Genomic DNA, 21,313 nt, shown 5'->3' on the forward strand with positions numbered 1-21,313 from the left:
TCACAATCAGCTGGGATGGGAGGGGAAGGCTTCATGGAATTTATGACATTTGAGCTGTACCCTGAAGGATGTTTAAGGGGGAAATGAGACTTTCTCAAAGCCACAGAGTATATTTGGTGCTGAATTAAAAGACTGTTATGGTAATACTGTGTTCATCTGTGCAATAATTAGCCATTATTAAGCCAAAAATTTTAATTTAATGTCTCCTTAATTTCTATATGTTCCCTCCATCTCCCTCTCCAGCAGTCCATAACTTGTAACAAAACTGACCAACACCTCGACTGAGTCTGACAGTATATACCATGGTCCCCACCCACAGTCCTCTCCTCCCCTCCCCCCTACCTGTGCAAAGAAGGGAGAGAGGTGGTTTCTCATCCTTTCTTCAGGACCAAACAAAACTTAGCACCTTTAATAGTAGGCATCTTTTTATTGTCTTTCTTACTGCAGAGAAGGAAAGATATGGTGGAAGGAGGGAAGGAGGAAGGGAAGAAGAGAGAAAGAGAGAGGAGTTATCTAATAACAATTTAAGAAGGGATTCCCTTTTTTTAATTAAAAAAAAATTCAGTCCCAAATTTTCTCCTTCCCTCCACTCCCCTATTAAAAAGGCAAGAAATATGATACCCATTATACATGTGAAGTCATGCAAAACATATTTCCACACATAAGAATAGATTCTCTCTCTCCTCTTGTTCCCCCTTCCCCCTCTCTTTTTGTCTCCAACCTTCCTCCCTCTCCCTATTTCTTCCTTCTTTCCTCCCTCCCCATCTCTGCAAAGTAAATTCTTAAAATTGATTTGATGTCAGTAGGAATCAACTCATTTCTTGATAAGTGGCTTCTTCTTGAATCCACTTAGCTTGGCCCAGGGCCTGGAATATATGTGATTTCATAGTTGAACATGGATTACAAATAGAAGAATATCTGAGAATCTGTATGCCTGATGCCAGTCTGATCCAGAAGCTGGGTTCTCTCACAGGGAGAGAGCCATGAGGGAATTCTTTCTCTAGACTTAAATTAGTATGCATATCAGGCTTTGGCACTTACCTTTTCTTCAAACAGAATGACTCAAAACAAAAATTACCATCTTCTGGTATTGACTTTTCATCTTTGTCACTTAGGCACTCAGAGATGTCCATTCGCCTAACACTTTCTTGGCCTTAGTCTTGCTCTCTAATTTTTCCCCTGCTACACATCAGACAAAATAGACAGGTGCCACTTTGTCTTACTTTGCCCTTCATGAGGCCCATAATGGTACAGTCTTAAAATGGTTACCCAGGCAAAATGAGATGAGATGAAATGTAGGCAGGAGAAGGAAAATAAGAGACTAGCCAATTGAAGGGCACCTTTGGCCCACCAGAGAATTCTAGCCAAAGGATGAAGGGATTGTGCTACATCCTTCCTCCACTTAAATTGTCTAAAACAATTTGAAGATTTTCTTTTCTTTTTTTCTACTTTTAGTAGCTTAATCAATGCCTGTTGATTGACTATATACTGTGTTGTAGCCTTACCACTTAACCACTACCATGTACCTCTAGTGATGAATGAAAAGCCCAAGAGATAGTTTCTGGGCAATTAATAATCAATCTATTAATTATGGCTAGCAAATAGTCAATGAATTGAGGTCAGTCACTCTACAAACCAGTAATGAACCCTGGAGAATATTGAATGTTTAAATAGATTTGGAAAAGAGAGTTGTCCCTAATGGGAGGAAATCTACTCTGATTGGTTAACAATTGATGAGAATGAATATTATAATGAGAGGTGGGTTTATTCTAATGAGGGGCTGAAGACAGGACTCTGAACATGACACGTCCAGCAGTCTATACAAAAGAATTTAGTTAGCACTGAGTCCTACCTGAGTGGAATAACAGGCCAGAATTATCCTTTAAACAGAACTAAGCTTTCCCAGTTGGGTGAGGTTCTACCCAAGACCCAGGAGAATATCTCACTGCTAGCCACGTCCTTTACTAGGAAGTAAAAAGAAAAAAAAAACTCTTTGGGTCCTGTATATAAATTAGTTATTAATATAATAAGAAAAATCATTTTTCTCAACTCTCCATTGCACTTCAGGTGATTCTTAATTTCAGTTCTTCAGACTGGTTCTTGTGATTCACAGCCACTAGACAGCACTCAAAGAGTTAATTTCAAAGGATATGTATTTGTGAAGAGAAGCTTGGGATTATTCAGAGAATTTTGTGGTTTTTCAAAGGCAATCAGCCTATTCATATATTCTTCGATTCTGGGCCCAACAGATTATCCATTTGCAGTGTTTGTCCTAAGATATATGTATTTGCTGATGGATGAGTCCATTCAGTTGCATATTCTAGTTTAGACAATAAACAATTATTTTTTAAAAAACAGAATTAAAATATTTATTATGTGTTCTTTGCACATGGCACTATTAGGCACTCTACAGCAATACTGTGTAACAGCAAAACAGCCCTCAAGGAGCTTACTATTGTCCAAAATAGACAATAACAGCATAGACAAACTGAATAATGATTTTTGTAAAATGAATTTTTTTTGTTCTGTTGATACATCTGACTAAAGAAAGCATGAGGGAAGACAGAATCAAAATTAAAGAATGGGGCAGAAGTGGCTTTATCATGTAATCATACACTCAGTGGGAAGCCCTTTGGTAGATGGAGGTACCCCTAAAATGAGTGACTTTCCAGCATAAGCAGAGTGAAAAAGATATCCCACACTAGCACCCTCAAGTAGAAAGGAACCTAATACTCCTGTAGCCATGATGAAAAAAAACTTAATCTGTAATCCTATAGCTGACACTGAGTCATTAAGAACTCCATGCTGATGGGCAGAATGAGGCTGAGGGTCCTTTCCACGATGGCTATATGGTTACCAGACAGTAGGCATTCTTCATCCACTTAGTCTTTCCTGAGTGGATAGTTAGACCATGCTGTTTTGAATGATTATGAACTTCATCCAAGAGTTCCCAGGGTGTTCCAGTGTTTGATACAAATAAGTAAAATGCTATCTGTCATGCATAGTGATGTATATATTTATATTACATACACACAAAGTAGGACATCTTTTTTCAATTAAATTTTCCCCTAATAACATATAAGAACAATTTCTAACTTTTTTTTTTGAGTTCCAAATTCTATTCCTTTCTCCCTTCTCTTCTCTCCTCTCTGAGACAGTGAGCAATTGGATACAGGTTATACATGTGCAAATATGTGAAAAACATTTCTATGTTAATAATTTCATACAAGAAGCCTAAACAAAAAAGAAAATGAAAAATATTATGCTTCAGTCTATATTCAGACAACATCAGTTCTTTCTCTGAAGTCAGATAACATTTTTAATTATGAGTCCTTTGGGATTATCTTAGATCATTATATTGCTAAGAATTGACAAGTCATTCACAGTTCTTCATTGTACAATATTGTTATTACTGTGTACAATGTTCTCCTAGTTCTGCCCACTCCACTTTGTACCAGTTCATGTCTTTCCAGGTTTTCTGAAATCATTCTGCTTGTCATTTCTTATAGCACAGTAATATTCCATTACAATCATATGCTGTAAGTTGTCCAGCCATTCTCCAATTGATAGGTATCCCTTCAATTTCCAAATCTTTGCTTATTCAAAAATAACTGCTATAAATATTTTTGCAACAATAGATCCTTTCCCCCTTTTTTATCCCTTTGGGGTACAGACTTAGTAGTGGTATTGATGGTTCAAAGGGTGTACACAGTTTTGTAGCCCTTTGGGCATAATTCCAAATTGCTCTCCAGAATGGTTGGATCAGGTCACAACTCTACCAACAGTGCATTAGTGGTAGGAATATTTCTAATGCTCCATTTTTCAAGAAGACAAAAATAGCCTCTTTACAGACTAATCAAACATACCATGCTATTAATGTTACAGAAAATATAATTTGACATATGGCATATTCTAATCTTTTAGAGGGGTTAGTTCTCTGAGAGTATAAATTAGGGAGCAGGTGCTATTCTGCTTCAGTAGAGAGTTCCCTATATAGGTCAAATTTAAAAAGGCAAAAATATTTTCAATTCATGTAAATTTATGATCTGTGTTACAAGCCAGTGCTGTGAAACTCAAATATATATGAGGGCCATTAAACCATATATAAGCATCCCTGTGGCCTGCATATTAACTTAGTTTTAAAATTTAATATTATCTATATTTTATTATTTTTAATTTATTTTGTTAAATATTTCCCAATTACATTTTATTCTGATTTGGGCCTCACTCTCAGTGTTTGACACCTCTTTAAGTAATTTTTTTTAGTGGCAGGACTAGAAGTAAAGAAATGTAGGTTTAAATCCTGGCTCTGACACTTAGAAAACATATGATCCTTTGGTTAGATTATGTAACCACTCAAGGCCTCGATTCCCTCTTCTGTAAAAGCAGGGATGTATGTGTGTGTGATTGTTGTCTACAGTACACAGTTGTGAAGAATGTACTTTGCAGACCTACTATACAAAATATGAGTTGTTATTTATTTAAAAGTCATGCATTAAACAATGACCACAGTTAACTTTGCAAAGCCACACAGGGACAGGTATGACTGAAAAGATCCATGTGGGTCCAACCCTCCTTTCTATTGACCAGTATCTATAATGAGAAGCCTGGTTGCTATTTGCAGCCCCACCTCTGACCCCTTCCTGAGCAGCCCAAAGGCTTTGCCCTAAAAGAGAAATTTTTTTCCTTATTATCCCTTGCCAATTTGGCATTTTAACTGCTGTCCTTCACCAGTCATCTATGATTATGCAGCCTTGCCTGAAGCTGCACTTTAGGGAGTCCTTGAAGTGTATCATCCACTCTCCCTGCTGGTGATTGACCCACTTTGGTTCACTGTGTAGCGGCAGCTGCCTGGTTGTGTGTGTGTGTGTGTGTGTGTGTGTGTATGTGTGTGTGTGTGTGTGTGTGTGTGTGTGATGATCAGCAGTTCAGGACTGGTATTCTGGCTGCACCACAGGACTTGGTTCTTGTTAAAGGTGGCATTGAGGAACTAGACACATGAAATTCTACAGTGGGAAAGGCTTGTAGAGATCTAGCCTGATCTGATGGCTTCTGCTCAACCCTCATTCTTCTCGAATCTTTCTGTTGCATTTGACACTGTTGATTACTTTCTCCTCCTGGGTTTTTGTACCAGTATTCTCCCTTGGTTCACTGCCTATGGTTTTGGATGCTCCTTCTGAATCTCCTTTGCCAGATTCCTGTCCTAACCCTCTAACCATAAATATCCCCCATGATTTTTTTTTCACTTTACACTACTTTGATGATCTCATTAGCTCCTATGTGTTCTAATATTATATTTTTGCAGATAATATATTTCTAATGCTCATTTTTCAAGGAGAAGGAAAAATAGTCTCTTTACAGACAAATCAAACCTATCAGGATATTAATGTTACAGAAAATATAATTTGACATATGGCATATTCTAATCCTTCTAGAGGAGTTAGCTCTCTGAGAGTATAAATTGGCACTTAATGTCGTCACTTATCTTGGCCTCTCGGAATATTCCTCACTCTTACCTATGGCAATGCTGCTTCATCCTTGAAGGCCCAGCTCAAACCGACAGAGCCTATACTGGCACCACAAAATTTAGCACACAACTGCATTCTTTCATTTGTTGTATAAGTGTCATCAGTTCAGTTAGATTATAAATTCTTTGAAGAAAGGAACCATGGGTAATGCAAGCCCACTTTAAGATTGGAATAAGAGCTTCTTGATTGTTTAAAACTATTAACAATGTAATATTCCTAACTGTGCTGTAATTAACTATACAGAGAAGCAAAGGATGATTTATATGAAATCATACAAAGTTAAGTAAGCAGAACCAGGAAAACAATATATGCAGTGACTACAACAATGGAAATAGAAAGAACAATAACAAAATTAGAACTGAATGCAGTGTAATTATAGTGATCGATTTTTGTTTGTCCCCAGCAAAAAGATGGGAAAATATACCTCCCTCCCTTTTTTTGAGAGGGGAATTATGGGCATGGAGTACTGCATATAATGTCAGACTTGGAGGGTGTATTGGTTAATTTTACTAAAATGGTCTTTTCCTCTTAAAAAAAATCTTTTTTTATAAGAGATTGCTTTCTGGGAAGGGAAGAACAGTGTATTGGGAAATGGAGGTAATAGAAAAAATTTTTAATATCAATAAAAGTTTTTAAAGTTGATGATATAGTTTAGAAAAATCCATGTAATATTTCCAATCCACATTAGAATATATATTCCATTTTTCCAAAGAGAAAAACAATATTCCTCTTTAGCATAAAATTTATCAACCCCAGCTGAATAGGTTAAATTTTTTATGGGATTTCTAAAGTAATATTAGGATAATATGTCATGAGAGTTGTTATGCCTTCATTAGGAAGGGGAATAATTTGGAGAAGTGTATAAAAAAGCATTACCCTTCAATCAATTAATAACAATTTTTAAGTAACTACTATCTGCCAAGTACTTTGCTAAGTGCTAGGAATACAATCCTTCCTTGCCCTCAAGAAGCTCACAGTCACATGGGGGAGACAACATGCAAAACAAAAATATACAAAGTGAGCCATATATAGGATGAAAGGGAAATAATTAATAGAGGGGAAGTCACTGGAATTGAGAGTAGGGGAAAGGCTTCCTATAAAAGATGAGATTTTAGTTGGGACTTAGAGGAAACCATGGGGGTCAGTAGGCAGAGTTGAGGGAGAGTATTCTGGGCATGGAGGATGGCTAAAGAAAATGCCCAGACAGGGCGGCCAGGTAGCACAGTAAGAGTACCGGTCCCAGAGTCAGGATGACCCGGGATCGAATCCAGGCTCAGACACTTAGCACCACACCCAGAAATAACTGGCCATGTAACTTTGAGCAAGTTACTTAATCCCAATTGCTTAGGGGCAGCCAGGTAGCACAGTGAGTAAGAGCACCAGCCCCAGAGTCGGGATGACCTGGGATCGAATCCGGGCTCAGATACTTAGCACCACGCCCAGAAATAACTGGCCGTGTAACCTTGAGCAAGTTACTTGACCCCAATTGCTTTAAAAAAAAAAGAAAGAAAATGCCCAGAGTAAGAGATGGAGTGCCTTGTTTGTGAAACAGACAGGAGGCCAGCATCACTGGATCAAAGAATACTTGTTGGAGAGTAAGGTAAGAAGACTGGAAAGGTAGGAGGAGACCAGGTTATAAAACACTTTGAAAGCCAAACAGAACATTTTGTATTTGATCTTGGAGGCAATGGGAACCACTGGAGTTAATGAATAGGGGAGTGATGTGGTCAGACGTGTGCATTAGGGAAATCACTTTAGGGACTGAACAGAGAATGGACTAGAGTGGGAAGAGACTTGAGGCAGGCAGACCCTCCAATGGTCCAGAAATGAGGTAATGAGGGCCTGGACCAGAATGGTGGCAATGTCAAAGGAGGGAAAAGGGTGTTTTCAAGAGATGTTGCAAAGGTGAAACCAACAGCCTATGGGGGAAGGGATGAGAGAAAGGTAGTTACAAGTAGTCATTCAAAGAATGCTGTTAGGTATTTCAGTGTTTGGCTGTACGTAAATGACCTACTCCAAACAGATTTAAATTTTATAGAGCAAAATAGATTATTTAAAAATTTATTGATCTTTTTTTTACCTCACATTCATTTCCAACATATAATTTCCCTATTCACCCAGAGAGCCATTCCTTATACTGAAAAAATAAAAACGAAAGAGAGAAGAAAAGTAGTTCTTTAAAATTAAGCAACACACTGGCCAGATCTGAGAGTATATGTGATGTTCCATATCCACAGACCTCCAGGTCTGGGAGCTATGGCCTAAGACCATTGTAAAGTCTTTCTCTGGAAGCGTTTCTCATTCCTTGACATCATGAAAATAGGCCTGGCCTACTCCAAAGACTTACCTCAGGTCTTCCCAGCTTTAGCTATGGAGGCTAACAGCTGGATCCTCCAGCTGTGGTGACCACTCCATGAAGAAAATGGGGTGTGAACTGAGCCATAGAAAGAGTACAGAAAACCCCCCACCAAGTGGCAAAATTTTCAAACTACTGGGCTCCCAGAGAGAAACCCAAGTCTTTTTCAAAATGGGGAGATTTGAGGACTGAACACTGCAGAGGAGACTTGGCATCTTTGTGTGCTCAACTCCCAGGCTGTTGTGGTTTGTTTCCAGGGACTGTTGAGTTGTATGAAATCCCCCTGGGGAGTGTCAGGTTATAGCCTCAGTCTGTTTTGCTGAATAATGTGATAGAAGAGAAGCTGAGGTCATTGTTATGCATTTTAAAGGAGATCCTAGAAAGAGGAGGAACCCTTTGCAAGAGAAAGAAACTTCTCAACATCTAGTTTTTTATCTAGGCTTTTTTTCCCTTGAAATTTGAGATTATTTCCCATAAGTATGCCCCAATTACCCCTCTTTTCCCAAGTTCTATCTCCATTCTCCAAAGGGAAAATAAAAATAATAGAAATAAAAATCTGATTCTGAGATGAAAAAGACTTCTTGAAGGGAAATCTTCAAGGAGAAATGAGGGATAATTATGATGAATAAGGAGTACTGGTACCTGAGGAAATTGTACTGACTCTGGGTCAGAGGACCTGGATTCAGATGCTAGCTCTGATGATGGAATACTAACTTTGTGACCTTGAGTTACCTCCTGGGCCCTCAGTTTTTCTCTGTAAAATCAGAAGATGAACTCCAGGGGTCTTTTCAGCTCTACATTCATGATCTTATGGTTCTCCTATTAGTCTTATAGGCTGTGACATTCTATAGTTGCCCGTGTAAGTTTAGAATTTTCTGTGTCATTTATCTTAATTGATACTTTGTTTCAGAAGATTTGTAGATGTGTAGCCAAGAAGAACACTCCATCTTCAGATATTGATGAAATAGTAAAGGTTTTTGGCTAAAAGTATTTAGGGATCCCTTACTCCATCCTTCCTGTTTCCTCACTGATTCAATATGCAGGAGTACCTAGTAAGTGATACAGTGGATAGAACCACTGGACCTGAGTTTAAATCTGGTTTTGGACACTTATGTGTGTGATTGGGTAAGTCATTTAACCTCTCGGTGATGGTTATAGCCAGACATTTTGCCAAATGGCTAGCTGTACTCATCTGGACTGATTTAGAGATTATGTCTCTGAGAAGCAAGCATGGTATAATTGAGAGAGCGTTGGATTGGGAATCAGGACCCTTGCTGTCTAGTTCAGGTTCTGTCATTATCTTATATGGGACCTTGAGTCAGTTTCCTTTTCTTCTCAGTGCAAGACCATAGTTTGAAATCTGGAAGGGACCTTAGAAGTCATCTGGTATAATCTTTTCATTTTATAGATGGGGAAAATGAGGACTGAACAAGTGAAATCACTTTCCCAAGGTCTTTGGGTACTAAGTCAAGGGGCTGGTATTCAAACCCTGGTCTTCTGATTTCTAGTTCCTAGCTTCTAGCTCTAGGTCAGCACCTGCTGAAGCTGCCCTGCTTCCTCCACTATACATATACCCCCCGGGTGAGTTTAGGACTGAGATCTTAGCCTGAGGATCTCATTCTGAGACTCAATTTCCTCACCTGTAAAATAAGGACAAGATTCAGTCACCTACTGTGGGGAGTTCTTTCAAAACTGCTGATCACTGGGGCAGCCAGGGAGCACAGTGAGTAAGAGCACCGACACCAGAGTCGGGATGACCTGGGATCAAACCCGGGCTCAGATACTTAGCACCACTCCCAGAAATAACTGGCCATGTAACCTTGAGCAAGTTACTTAACCCCAATTGCTTAAAAAAAAAAACAACTGCTGATCATCAAGGCACAGTAAAAGACCCTTGTCATTAAGCTTTTTCTTTTTAAATTAGAATAAGGATAGTACTTTGCCCAGTTCTGATGATCATTAGAATATTTTTCCTTACTAAAATTGTACCGAACACTGAGCGTGCTACTGACAATTTAAATGTATAGTTTGCTAGTATTTGGGGGGTCTTGATCCTTTCTTTATATCAAGTCTTCAAGCTCCCTGAGACATTAGCACTGGGAAGTATTTAGGTTATCCCTAATGCCTTGAGAACAATGACTACTTACACATAGTAGGTACTTAATAAATATTTGTTGATTGATTGCTCAGTAGTGATACTGAATGTCAGTGTTGACACTAGTAATGTCAATAAGATGATTATTCTATATTTTTGTAACATGGATAAAGTACTACATTTAAAGCCAGAAAAAGATGGGTTTAAACCCTGAGTCTAATTCTTCACTTTGGTAGCTAGGTGGCACAGTGTATAGAGTTCCAGGCCTGGAAGGCTTGAGTTCAAATTGGCCTCAGACATTCGCTAGCTGTGTGACCCTAGGCAAGTCATTTAACCTCTATTTGCCTTAATTCACTGGAGAAGGAAATGGTAAACCACTCCAGTAACTTTGCTAAGAAAATCCCATTCGGAGTCACTGAGAGTCAGATACAACAGAACAACAATAAAAATGTTAGCTGTTGTCATAATTTTGCCTCTTTTTGTACCCCTAGCACTTAGCCCAATGCCTGGCACATAATAGATGCTTAATAAATATTTACTTATTGATTGCTAGACTAGTTTCTTTCCTACTGAATATGAGCCTTTGGCTACATTTAAAAATATATTTTTTTTCTTCCAGGTTAAAGACTCCTGGGTCCTGGGCCTGCTAAAAGAGAGGCCCTAGTTACAGCAACCATGACAACCGCCATCTTGGAGCGCCTCAGCACACTTTCTGTCAGTGGACAGCAGCTCCGTCGCCTGCCCAAGCTCCTAGAGGATGGCCTTCCCAAGATGCCTTGCACCGTCCCAGAAACTGATGTGCCCCAGCTCTTCCGGGAGCCTTACATCCACACTGGCTATCGCCCCACCGGCCACGAGTGGCGCTACTATTTCTTCAGCCTCTTTCAGAAACACAATGAGGTGGTCAATGTCTGGACCCACTTGCTGGCAGCTCTGGCTGTCCTCCTGAGATTCCAGGCCTTTGCGGAGGCGGAAGCCCTGCCGTGGACCTCAGCCCATTCCTTGCCTTTGCTCCTCTTCATCTTGTCCTCCATCACATACCTCACCTGCAGCCTCCTGGCCCACCTGCTGCAGTCCAAATCAGAGCTGTCCCACTACACCTTTTATTTCGTGGATTATGTCGGGGTGAGCGTCTACCAGTATGGCAGTGCCCTGGCTCACTTCTTCTATAGCTCTGACCCGGCCTGGTACGAGCGGTTCTGGCTTTTCTTCCTGCCAGCAGCTGCCTTCTGCGGCTGGTTGTCTTGTGCTGGTTGCTGCTATGCCAAGTACCGCTATCGGAGGCCTTACCCAGTCATGAGGAAGATCTGTCAAGTGGTCCCAGCAGGGCTGGCCTTTATTCTGGACATCAGTCCCGTGGCCCATAGAGTGGCACTGTGCCACCTCTCTGGCTGTCAGGAGCAGGCTGCCTGGTACCACACCCTACAGATTTTCTTTTTTCTGGTCAGTGCCTATTTCTTCTCCTGTCCAGTCCCAGAGAAATATTTCCCAGGCTCCTGTGATATTGTGGGTCATGGCCACCAGATCTTCCATGCCTTTCTGTCGATCTGCACCCTCTCCCAACTGGAGGCCATTCTTCTGGATTACAAAGGACGACAGGAAATCTTTCTGCAGCGGCATAGCCCCCTCTCTGTCTACTTGGCCTGCCTCTCATTCTTCCTCTTGGCTGCCTGTAGTGGTACAACTGCAGCCCTCCTAAGACGCAAGATCAAGGCTGAACTGACCAAGAAGGATTCCTGAGGGTGGCAGGTTGGGTGTGGTGTGGTTTCTTGGGAATTTGCTTGGGGAAAAAAAAAAAAACTCTAGAAATGGTGGGGGAAAAAGATTGAATTTTTTTTTAAAGAGCTGTACTTGAAATTAAAATTTATTTCTAAGTATGAGCTTATGTCTATAGCAATTGGAAAGTATAAAAGTCTTTTCTTATTTTAATAATGGGAATACTTCTTTTCCTTTAGTGATATATCCTCAGATGGCACAGATAGGGAAGGTGCCTTGACTAGTTTTCATCATGTCTCTAAATCAAGGAGAACTCAGATTGACTGGTCCTAACTGGGCAAAATCCCAGCTCCAGCCTCCTAAGGCTAGTAGCCCTCAGGATGAAAGGGATTTAATATTGAGATGAAATACTGAGCAAAACGTTGTTGCAACAGCAGCCCAATTGTGTTGATATCTAAAGGGTGGGATGATCTCAGAACCCTTTTCAACTGAATTTAGAGCATGAAGAATCCAGAGATCAGTGATCAAAACCCATAAGCATATTGAATTATTTGGTTCCTCTGATCTTCCTTTCCTTTTCTCTCCTCACCCAAATATAGACCCATTTCTCAGGATGGCTGTCAGCTGCCTGGGGCTGGGCTAGTCACCCAGCTCTGAAGTATACATAGTGACAGAAAGGACTATATATCAGCTATATTTTCCCCAAATGAGTTCTGCAGAAACATTCAGAAAACCATGTGTTGTGACACTCATTCAGCCTCAGTGAAATGCTAAGAGTGTCTAGGAGGGCCTTGCTCTCCAGAATGTATTTGGTGGGCACTGTTCTTTTGTATTCCAAGTTACAGATATCATAGCTGCCTTTAGGGCTGGGGAACCCTGTGAATTAAGCAGGGAATCTGCTCTGCTCTTTAAGGAGCCAGATTTCTGACCTGTGGGAGAGTGAGTTGTTTCCAAGTGTTCTTCTCAGGGTTTCTCATTGATTTGGAGAATACTTGGGGTCCTAACAAGACATTGTTTCCCCTACTTCCTCAGCTCCTCAAGGAGATCATCCCAGCCCCCTGAGGAAGCCCACATAAATAGTCCATTGTGGATTTCCAAGCAAGTAGTAGGTCTACTTTGACTTGGAACAGATCATCCAAATTCTCTGTTTACCCAGGAAGAGCCCATATATTGGTTTGAACATATGTGGACTTTATTCCCCATAAAGAAAATGTTTCGACTAGAATTGCACTGCAATGTAGAGAATTCCTATGGTATGTGTCAGGACAGGCAACACTCACGAAGGACTTCATGTGATCCAGAGGAGCTTGGATCTCTGGGACAGCCATGAAATCTTTCCTTCTTAGAGGCCACCAACTCTCCTTTATTCTCCATCAGCAGTTGTCAAGCTTAATGGTGAGTCAGTCTGGCCTCCTCTCAGAACAGCATTTAAAGCCCCTGGATTCCCTGAGGTTTATGTTTACAAGTTCTAACTCTTCTTTTATTCTTGGTCAGCCTTCAACCCCTTGTTCTTAATGACACTTCCATTGGCCCCAAAGATACTTGTTGAAATTTTCTTTTTTAACTATGATTTCAGTGATTCAGGGAAATTTCCTACTGAAGAAACTCTGTCCCTACTAATAAGTAACTCATCTATCACTTTTTAAAGAAAATTTACTTAGTTGCCTAGTATACTTAGATTCTAAGTGACTTGCCCAAAGTCATACCAAGCCAGTGTGTGTTGGGAGCAGGACTTGAATCTCCTGTCTTCTGAACTCAAAGCCAACCTAGCTCTTTCTACTAGGTCAAGCTGCCTGTTGTTTGGATTCAGTGCCTTATAAATTAAAATGTGTTCATTGTTTTCATTTTTGAGCAGCTAGTGATTTTCCTTTTAGAGATTAAGACAGTAAGGAACATTTTATTCTCCCAACCAGCAAGTACAAAAGGTAGAAAAAGGCTGGGTATTACTTTTCAACTTAAAGACCCCAAAAATGTTCACAAAAACTTCATTATCACCTTTATTTGTTAATTGATCATAAGAAATCCTTATTTCTGGATGAAATTCCAGTTGGATATATGAAATAAGTTTCTCATACAATATATTTAACAACTGTGGTATCCAGTACAAATAAAGCCAAATAAAGGGAACTAAGACTATACTGAAAGAATATGCAAACAATATGGAGCAAGCCTAGATTCATTATTGCCATTTGACCCAGCAACTAGCCATGGGTGGGGAACCTGTGACCTCCAGGCCACATGTGGCCTTCTAGGTCCTCGGGTGTGGCCTTTTGATTGAGTACAAGTTTTACAGAACAAATCCTTTTATTAAGGGGATTTGTTCTATGAAGTTTGGATTCAGCAAAGGGCTGCACTTGAGGACCTAGAGGGCCACATATGGCCTCAAGGTCCCAGGTTCCCCACACCTGATACTATACATTGGTGTGAGTATTGTTGATGACACCTACAAAAACTTAATCTTTTCAAAGAATTGGAGTGAGAAGAATTGTCTTCTCACTAAGTCAATCCTTGTGATTGACTTGTGGTTCTATTTAATACCAAAGATCTTTACACTAAGGTGAGATGTTTACAAAAGAAGGGCTGAAGTCAAAAGATTCCAATATTGTTGAGGTGGAAAGGATATTTCAGAATATCACTGAATAATCAACATCCAGTGCAGAAACCAGTTTAGAAGGTTGGAAGGAGGGGAGAAAGATAAATAATTTATTAAGGGCTTATATATACTTGGTACTGTGCTAAGCAGTGGGAATACAGATATAAGCAAGCAAGACAGTTCTTGTCCTCAGGAAGCTTACATTAAAATGGGAAGACAATACACAAAAAAAGAGCTGAAAAGGAAGGGAAAGGAAGGAAGTAGAAACCTCTGGGAAGTGGACCTCCTAATAGGCAAGATAATGTGAAAGGCCTCCCCATCAGAGTTCAGTGTCTGAAGCTCTGGTGAAGGCCAAGTTTCTGGTACCCAGAAGATGGGGATAATGGATAGAGTAGAGGCAACATGATGGTGGGGAAGAGATAGCAGTTTTGCTCTGGGTTCATTCAGAGTTTGCCTTGGTTACTTCTATATGTTATGACACAGCTTGCCTTTTTAAGATTTGTTCACCCATTCGTGTATTTTTATCTGTCTACAGTTTTGAAACCTATGATCATATGACCTTTCTGAGGCCAATTAACGCTAAATGATTATCATGAAAAAGAAATATAATTAAGCTAGTCCAGGTCCATCTCAGAGGTTTAAAGAGGACCAAAGCAGTAAGTTCTAAATATTAGATTCCAAAGAGAATGAATTTCAGTAGACAATAATGCATAGCTTGGGTATTTGCTAGAGTATGGACATTCAGAGCCCAAGACTGTCAATGATAAATCTTCTTAGTTCTTGACTGAGATATGCTTCCACCTAGTGGTGTCCTGAAAATCATTTTAAGTTCCACACTTAACCAACTTTCTGAATTACACTCTGCATTTGGATCCCCTCTGTTTTATCTAGAATGATTATGATTTCCCCATGGCTTAGGACTGACCGGGTGGCAAAAGATGACACAAACAGACAAGATTAGAGAAAGAGTTGTTGAATTATTTTGGTCATGTGTGACTCCCTGTGACCCCATTTGTGGTTTTCTTGGAAGAGATCCTGGAGTGGTTTGCCATTTTCTTCTCTAGCTCATCTTACTGATGAGGAAACTGAGGCAAACAGGGGTAAGTGTCCAGGATCTCAAGCTAGTAAATGTCTGAGGTAAGATTTGGAGTCAGGTCCTCCAGACTACTGGTCAGCACTCACCTAGAAAGAGTAACCATTCATAATAGGGTATGCCTTTAAAAAACTTACCACAGAAGGCTAGAAGACTGATGGAGACAACTGTTATATACCCCCAACACAATCTAAGTTGCTTTATTCTTTATGGGTGCCACTTCTTTTTTTTTTCTTCTAATTTTTAAAGTTCCAATCACGTTTTTTAAGTTCTTAAGCAGTAGAAAAAGAATCTAGGATTATTTAGTCACACAACTGTAAGAGTTTGATAATTATCATAAAGGGCTCTTCCCGCTTTAAGCCCTGTGATACTAATCTTTTATTGTGAAATGTTAAATGCTTTCTAGACATTGACTGGGTATGAAGTTGGAGAAAGCATAAACAGCTTTATAACTCTATGAAATTCATATTAGCAACAGGAAACAACAAAATAAACAGAGAAAAAAGGTGATCAGTTTTGTTTTTATCACTTCAGATGGAGGTTTCTTTGAATGATGAAATCACTTCAGATGGAAGTTTCTTTGAATGATGAAATCAGAACAATGACTATGCAATTATCACCTTTCAGCAAAAATTCCAACTAAGTCCCAGATAATTTAAAGGAGTTTGATTATACATAAAAAGTATTTATTAAGGTAAAATAAATTAATTTTGTATCAATGATGGAAATGGAAGGAGAAAATAGAGATATTTCATTTTACAATAGGTTGGATCAAAGTATTCATAACACAATAGGGGCACTGAGAAGGCTCCCAGTTGGGATGAGATATTCTTAACCATCCACTGACAGATGTGATTTTCCAATGAACTTTTTGATGCTTTTAAAAATGTAAATTCACCTAGGAGAGCTAATGTTTTAAGCTGTCATGTATTCCTGAGAATTTCAGACTCAAATTTACAAAATATGTATGGGCATATTACAGGCCGGGGATGAATTTGCTTACTGTCCTCAGAAGGGAATTCAGCAATAAACTGGCTAACCAACCATTTACTTGTGTTTGAGAAATAGTGCCCTTATTCCCAACTTTGTTGGAAGCATATTATTAAGAAAATATTCAGCTCAAGTCTTCTGGTAAGAGCTTGCAGATTCCAGAGAGAAAATTTGGAACTCAAAAATTTAATAAAAATAAATGTCTAAAATTGTCCTTACATGTAATTGGAAAAAATAAAATACTATTGAAAAAAACTCACATATTTCAAATGTCAAAGGTTATAGCAGGAGATGGTGGAGCCAAGATGATAAATTAAAAGCCAGGACTCATCCACCCTCTCCCAAATTCCCTTCCAAACAACTTAAAAATAAAGCCTCAAAAAGGATTTCATCGCAGCAGAGCCAACAAGAGGACAGGGTAAAATAGTTTTACAGCCCAAAAGAATTTGGAAGGTTAGCGGGAAAGGTCTGTCTCACTGGGATAAGAGGAGAATCAAAGTTTGGACCCCCTTACCTGGGAAGCCAGCAGCAAGGCCAGAGCCCTGGGTCAAGCCAGCGATAGGCCTGGGGAGCAACTGAATCTTTGGCAGCAGTTCAGCCCAGACAGGAAGAGTCAAACAGCTGGGTAGGAGGAGATTGCAAGGGGCCCTTAGTTGGCACTGGGTACAGGTCTCTGTTGCACTGCCCATATGGGGATCCCATTTGCAGTTCCAAGGTGAGGAAGAACACAAGTGCACTAGAGGTTCTGGCAGCAGGAAAGTGGGACCCCTGGTCACAGCTCCATGGCAGAAAACACTGCTTGGCTTACTCACAGAGCAGAACACAAGCCAAAAGAGCAGCAACCAGACCTCTCTTTAGATCATACCACCTCCAAAGAACTGAAAGCTTACAAACCCCCAGAACTAGTACAGAAAACAACAGAACAAAAACTTGAAACTTAGGACAGTGCCCCTGTCCACCCCAGGAGCAGAGTCCAACATTAACAGAAAGTTAAAAGTAAAAAAAAAAAAAGGGGGTGGGGCTGGGAAATGAGCAAACAACAAAAAAAAGAACCTGATGATAGAAAGCTACTATGGGGGCAGCTAGGTAGCACAGTGGACAGACCACCAGCCCTGGAGTCGGAAGGACAAGAGTTCAAATCTGGCTTCAGATATTTGATTCTTACTAGCTGTGTGACTCTGGGCAAGTCACTTAACCCTGACTGCCTCACCAGGAGAAAAAAAAATGACAAGGAAGATCAAAACACAAACTCAAAAGATGACAACAACAGGGGTGGCTAGGTGGTGCAGTGAATAGAGCTCCAGCCCTGGAGTCAGGAGGACCTGGGTTCAGATCCGGCCTCAAACACTTCACACAAAAATTAGCCGTGTAACCTTGGGCAAGTCACTTAACCCTAATTGCCCTCCAAAAAGCAAAAAAAAAAAAAAAAAAGATGATAACAGTGTCAACATGGCTACAAAGCCTCAAAGAAAAAAGTGAATTGGTTTCAGACCCAAAAATATTTACTGGAAATATTGAAAAAGGATTTGTAAAATCAAATAAGAGAGGTAGAGGAAGAATTGGGGAAAGAAATGAGAGTGATGCAAGACAATCATGAAAAAAATCAACAGCTTAGTGAAGGAAGCATAAAAAATTGAAAAAGATATACAAAGATTCATTGAAGAAAACAACTTATAAAGTAGAATTGGCCAAATGGAAAAGGAGGAACAAAAACTCACTGAGAAAAATAATTCTTTATAATTAGGTAAGTGGAAAAGGAGATGCAAAAACTCCCTGAAGAAAACAGTTCCTTAATAATTGCAATTGGGCAGGTGAAAGTTAATGGCTCCATGAAGCATCAGGAAACAATAAAATAAAGGTGAAGCAAAAGTGCTGGAGTTGGAGTCAGAGGATCTTGGTCCAAATCCTGGCGCTGCCACTAGCTGTGTAACCTTGGAAATATCACTTAATCTCCCTGGGTCTCATTTTCCTCAGCTATAATAAAAAGAGGGGAGGATCGATAGAAAAGACCCTAAGGTCTTTTCTAGCTCTACATCTATAGTTTTATGATTCTATCCCCTGTGTTTCCTTATCTGTGAAGAAGAGGTTGGACTAGATAGCCTCTAAGATTCTTCCCAGTTCTAAATCTGTGATCCTATGAAAATTAAATCATTTCCACAGTTTTATCTTATTTGGCTATCTAAATAAAGCAAAAGGTTCAAGTTTAGACCTTTGGGTGCAGTACTTGCAATTTCACCTAGCTCCCCTAGATAGAGACCTTTCCATAGAAAATTCTCTCTGACAACTATTCAGGTCAGTGCGACAATTCTGTTCAGACACTGAATTGATCAACAAACAAGCATTTATTTAGCACTGGCTGTGTACTAGGCACTGGGGATACAAATACAAAAAACAGTCCTGGAATTCTGTTTATACACATATACTTGTATGATTAATTTATTAAAGAAAGTGTTTTCAGTATTTTTCCTGTGACAACAATTTAAAGTCATTTTTACCTATTCCACAATTTGAGCTGGTTTTCTTTAATTATAGAAGTCATTCATTAAACAAAGATTTTTTAAACATGTATTATGTGCAAAGGTTAGGTACTGCTGAGACAAAGATACATGAAAAAGTCCCTCCCCTCAAGTAGTTTACATCTTATTGGGAGTCAGGGGTGGGAGTAGTATTACAGCTCAATTTTGCAGCCATTGAGAAGTGGGAAAGCAATACACTATCAGAAAAGGCTAGGACTCGGTTTTTCCTCCCTTAAATCTGCTTGCCAGTAATATGTTGATTTTGGGGAAATAAGTGGTTTTAATAATAAGCTATAGGAGAACCAGGAAAATAATGGTCTTAAGATGATCTTGTATTTGAAATAACCATATGTTTAATCTAGAGAGGAATAAACTCGGGGGTGGAGATGAATATGATAGCCATGTTCAAGTATTTGAACAGTATCATAGGGAAGAGGGATTATACTTGTTCAACTTGGCTCCAGAAAGCAGTGCTAGGAACAATGGTCACCAGTTAAAAAGAGGCAGATTCTAACCTGGTAAAAGAGAAACTTCCTCCCAGTTAGCACTATCCTAAAGTGGAATAGACTATTTTAATAGACAGAGGATTCCTCCTCACTAGAAGTCTTTGGACTTCTTATACAGACCTTCTAATTCCAAAACCAGCATTCTTACCTTCCTTCCTTTCTCACCTTCCCCTATAATCAGGGGAGGGTCATTTTTTTTTTCATGGCAAATTGGAAGAGAACTAGTCTTTAGTCTATGTATTTCAACAAATCTATGCTCGGATCAGCATGGGTATTTCTGACAGTTGAATGGATCATAAATCCATCTCTGTCTTCTCATCACTGACCTTCTGTAAAGGACATCGATGCAGCCTACCATAGTAGTGAAAGCACTGGACTTAGAGTCAGATAACACTAGCTGTGTGAAACTGGGCAAGTGGTTAACCTCTCTGGGTCTCTGCTTCTTCAGCCCTCCTCTGTGACATGAGAGGACCAAAGAGCTGCTAACGTCTCTCCTGGCTGTAAATCTATGAGCCTCTCTCAGTGGATTTACCCAGAGGCCTGGGGTCTGTCTTGGGCTCACTTGATCATTCTGTGGGTATTCAGGTGATACTCAAGCTATCTCTGTTATCCCTAACTCTGGCTCTTTGACCCACCTACCTCCTTTCCAAGCACACATGTCATAAGACATATCCCTGACACTATTTCTACGGTGCCAGTGGTCATTGGTACTACATTCCAACCTAATTATGCCTTTGGAGCCACCTCTAATTTTAGTTCTTCAATGATTGTGATGTTATGCCACTCACAATATCACACACACAAAATAAGTTTGTAGATTAACATGTGTTGTGAAATAACATGCATTTGCTTTGCAGTATATGGAAGGAATGTTCAGAAATCCCCATGACAGCATGATGGTATTTATATCTAAAGGGCTTCATTACTTAGATAGGAAGAAAAACTGATGGTAGGAGTTGAATATGTTGCAGAGGGGTTGTTCATTCAGGTATGGGTATTATTACTTCTGAGGTCCCCTCCAATTCAGAGATTCTCTGAATCTGACATTTTTATTTAGGAACTAGAAAATGTAATCATTGGGGCAGCTAGGTGGCACAGTGAACAGAGCACTGACCCTGGAATCAAGAGGACTTGAATTCAAATCCGGCCTCACACACTTGATACTAGTTTTGTGATTTGGGGCAAGTCACTTAACCCCAATTGCCTTGCCTCTCCCCTCGAAAAAAATAATCATTATATTGATTGATAATATTTGATATTGATTGATAATATTGATAATGATTATTATAGAAGTAAAAATGCAAAGCTTTCCATTCAAGTTATAGGCAAACAAGAATAGTTAAATGAAACTCTCCCCTTAGTAGTGAGAGAAATGATTATTAATAACCAGTGATTTGGGGAAATCCAGAGTTGTCCCCTTTTTCTAAAGTTCTGATTTTAAAATTTCAGTCTCTTGAAGGACAGTACTGATAATAAGATTGAACTAACTTTCTTGTTCAGATACCATCCAGGTGGAGAAGTCATAGTACTCAGGTTTGGGTGGGGATAAATTCTTTGAATAAATTGTCCAAGACTGGGGGTAACTTAAGATGTAAATGACATAAAGTTCAGGTCGAGCTCCTCATTGTAATATTCATTCTCTCATAAATTGTTAACTAATCACAGTTGTTTGCCACACTCTGGAACATCCCTCTTCCCAATGGACATATAAGCCATGAGCCTGCTGCCATGACTGACTTTGGTCTGAGAGAGACAGCCAAGTGACCATCTTTTTATTAATAAAAGTTATTAAATTACCCAGAAATATGTCTCAAAACTTTTTAAACATCACACTAGTTTTTTATTAAGGTATTTTAGTAATTAAGAGCCTGCTACATGTCAGTCATGGTGTGAAGCATTAGGAATACAAAGAAAGCCAAA

At 39.5% G+C, this 21,313-nt stretch overlaps 1 protein-coding gene across 1 annotated transcript in view; it reads left to right on the forward strand.

Annotated features, from left to right (window-relative positions):
- PAQR8 (progestin and adipoQ receptor family member 8) overlaps positions 1-13,535 on the forward strand; it is a 48,396-nt gene extending 34,861 nt beyond the window's left edge. Inside the window, exon 2 of the mRNA XM_069070588.1 lies at positions 10,599-13,535. Coding sequence (XP_068926689.1) covers positions 10,655-11,719 — 1,065 coding nt within the window. The 5' untranslated portion in view covers positions 10,599-10,654 and the 3' untranslated portion in view covers positions 11,720-13,535. The remainder of the gene's footprint in view (positions 1-10,598) is intronic.
- Positions 13,536-21,313: the final 7,778 nt, after the last annotated feature.

The sequence above is a fragment of the Petaurus breviceps genome, unplaced genomic scaffold (assembly GCF_028583685.1).
Source record: "Petaurus breviceps papuanus isolate PSGF00001 unplaced genomic scaffold, PetGlider_PUasm1.0 90822, whole genome shotgun sequence".
Classification (NCBI taxonomy): Eukaryota; Metazoa; Chordata; class Mammalia; order Diprotodontia; family Petauridae; genus Petaurus; species Petaurus breviceps.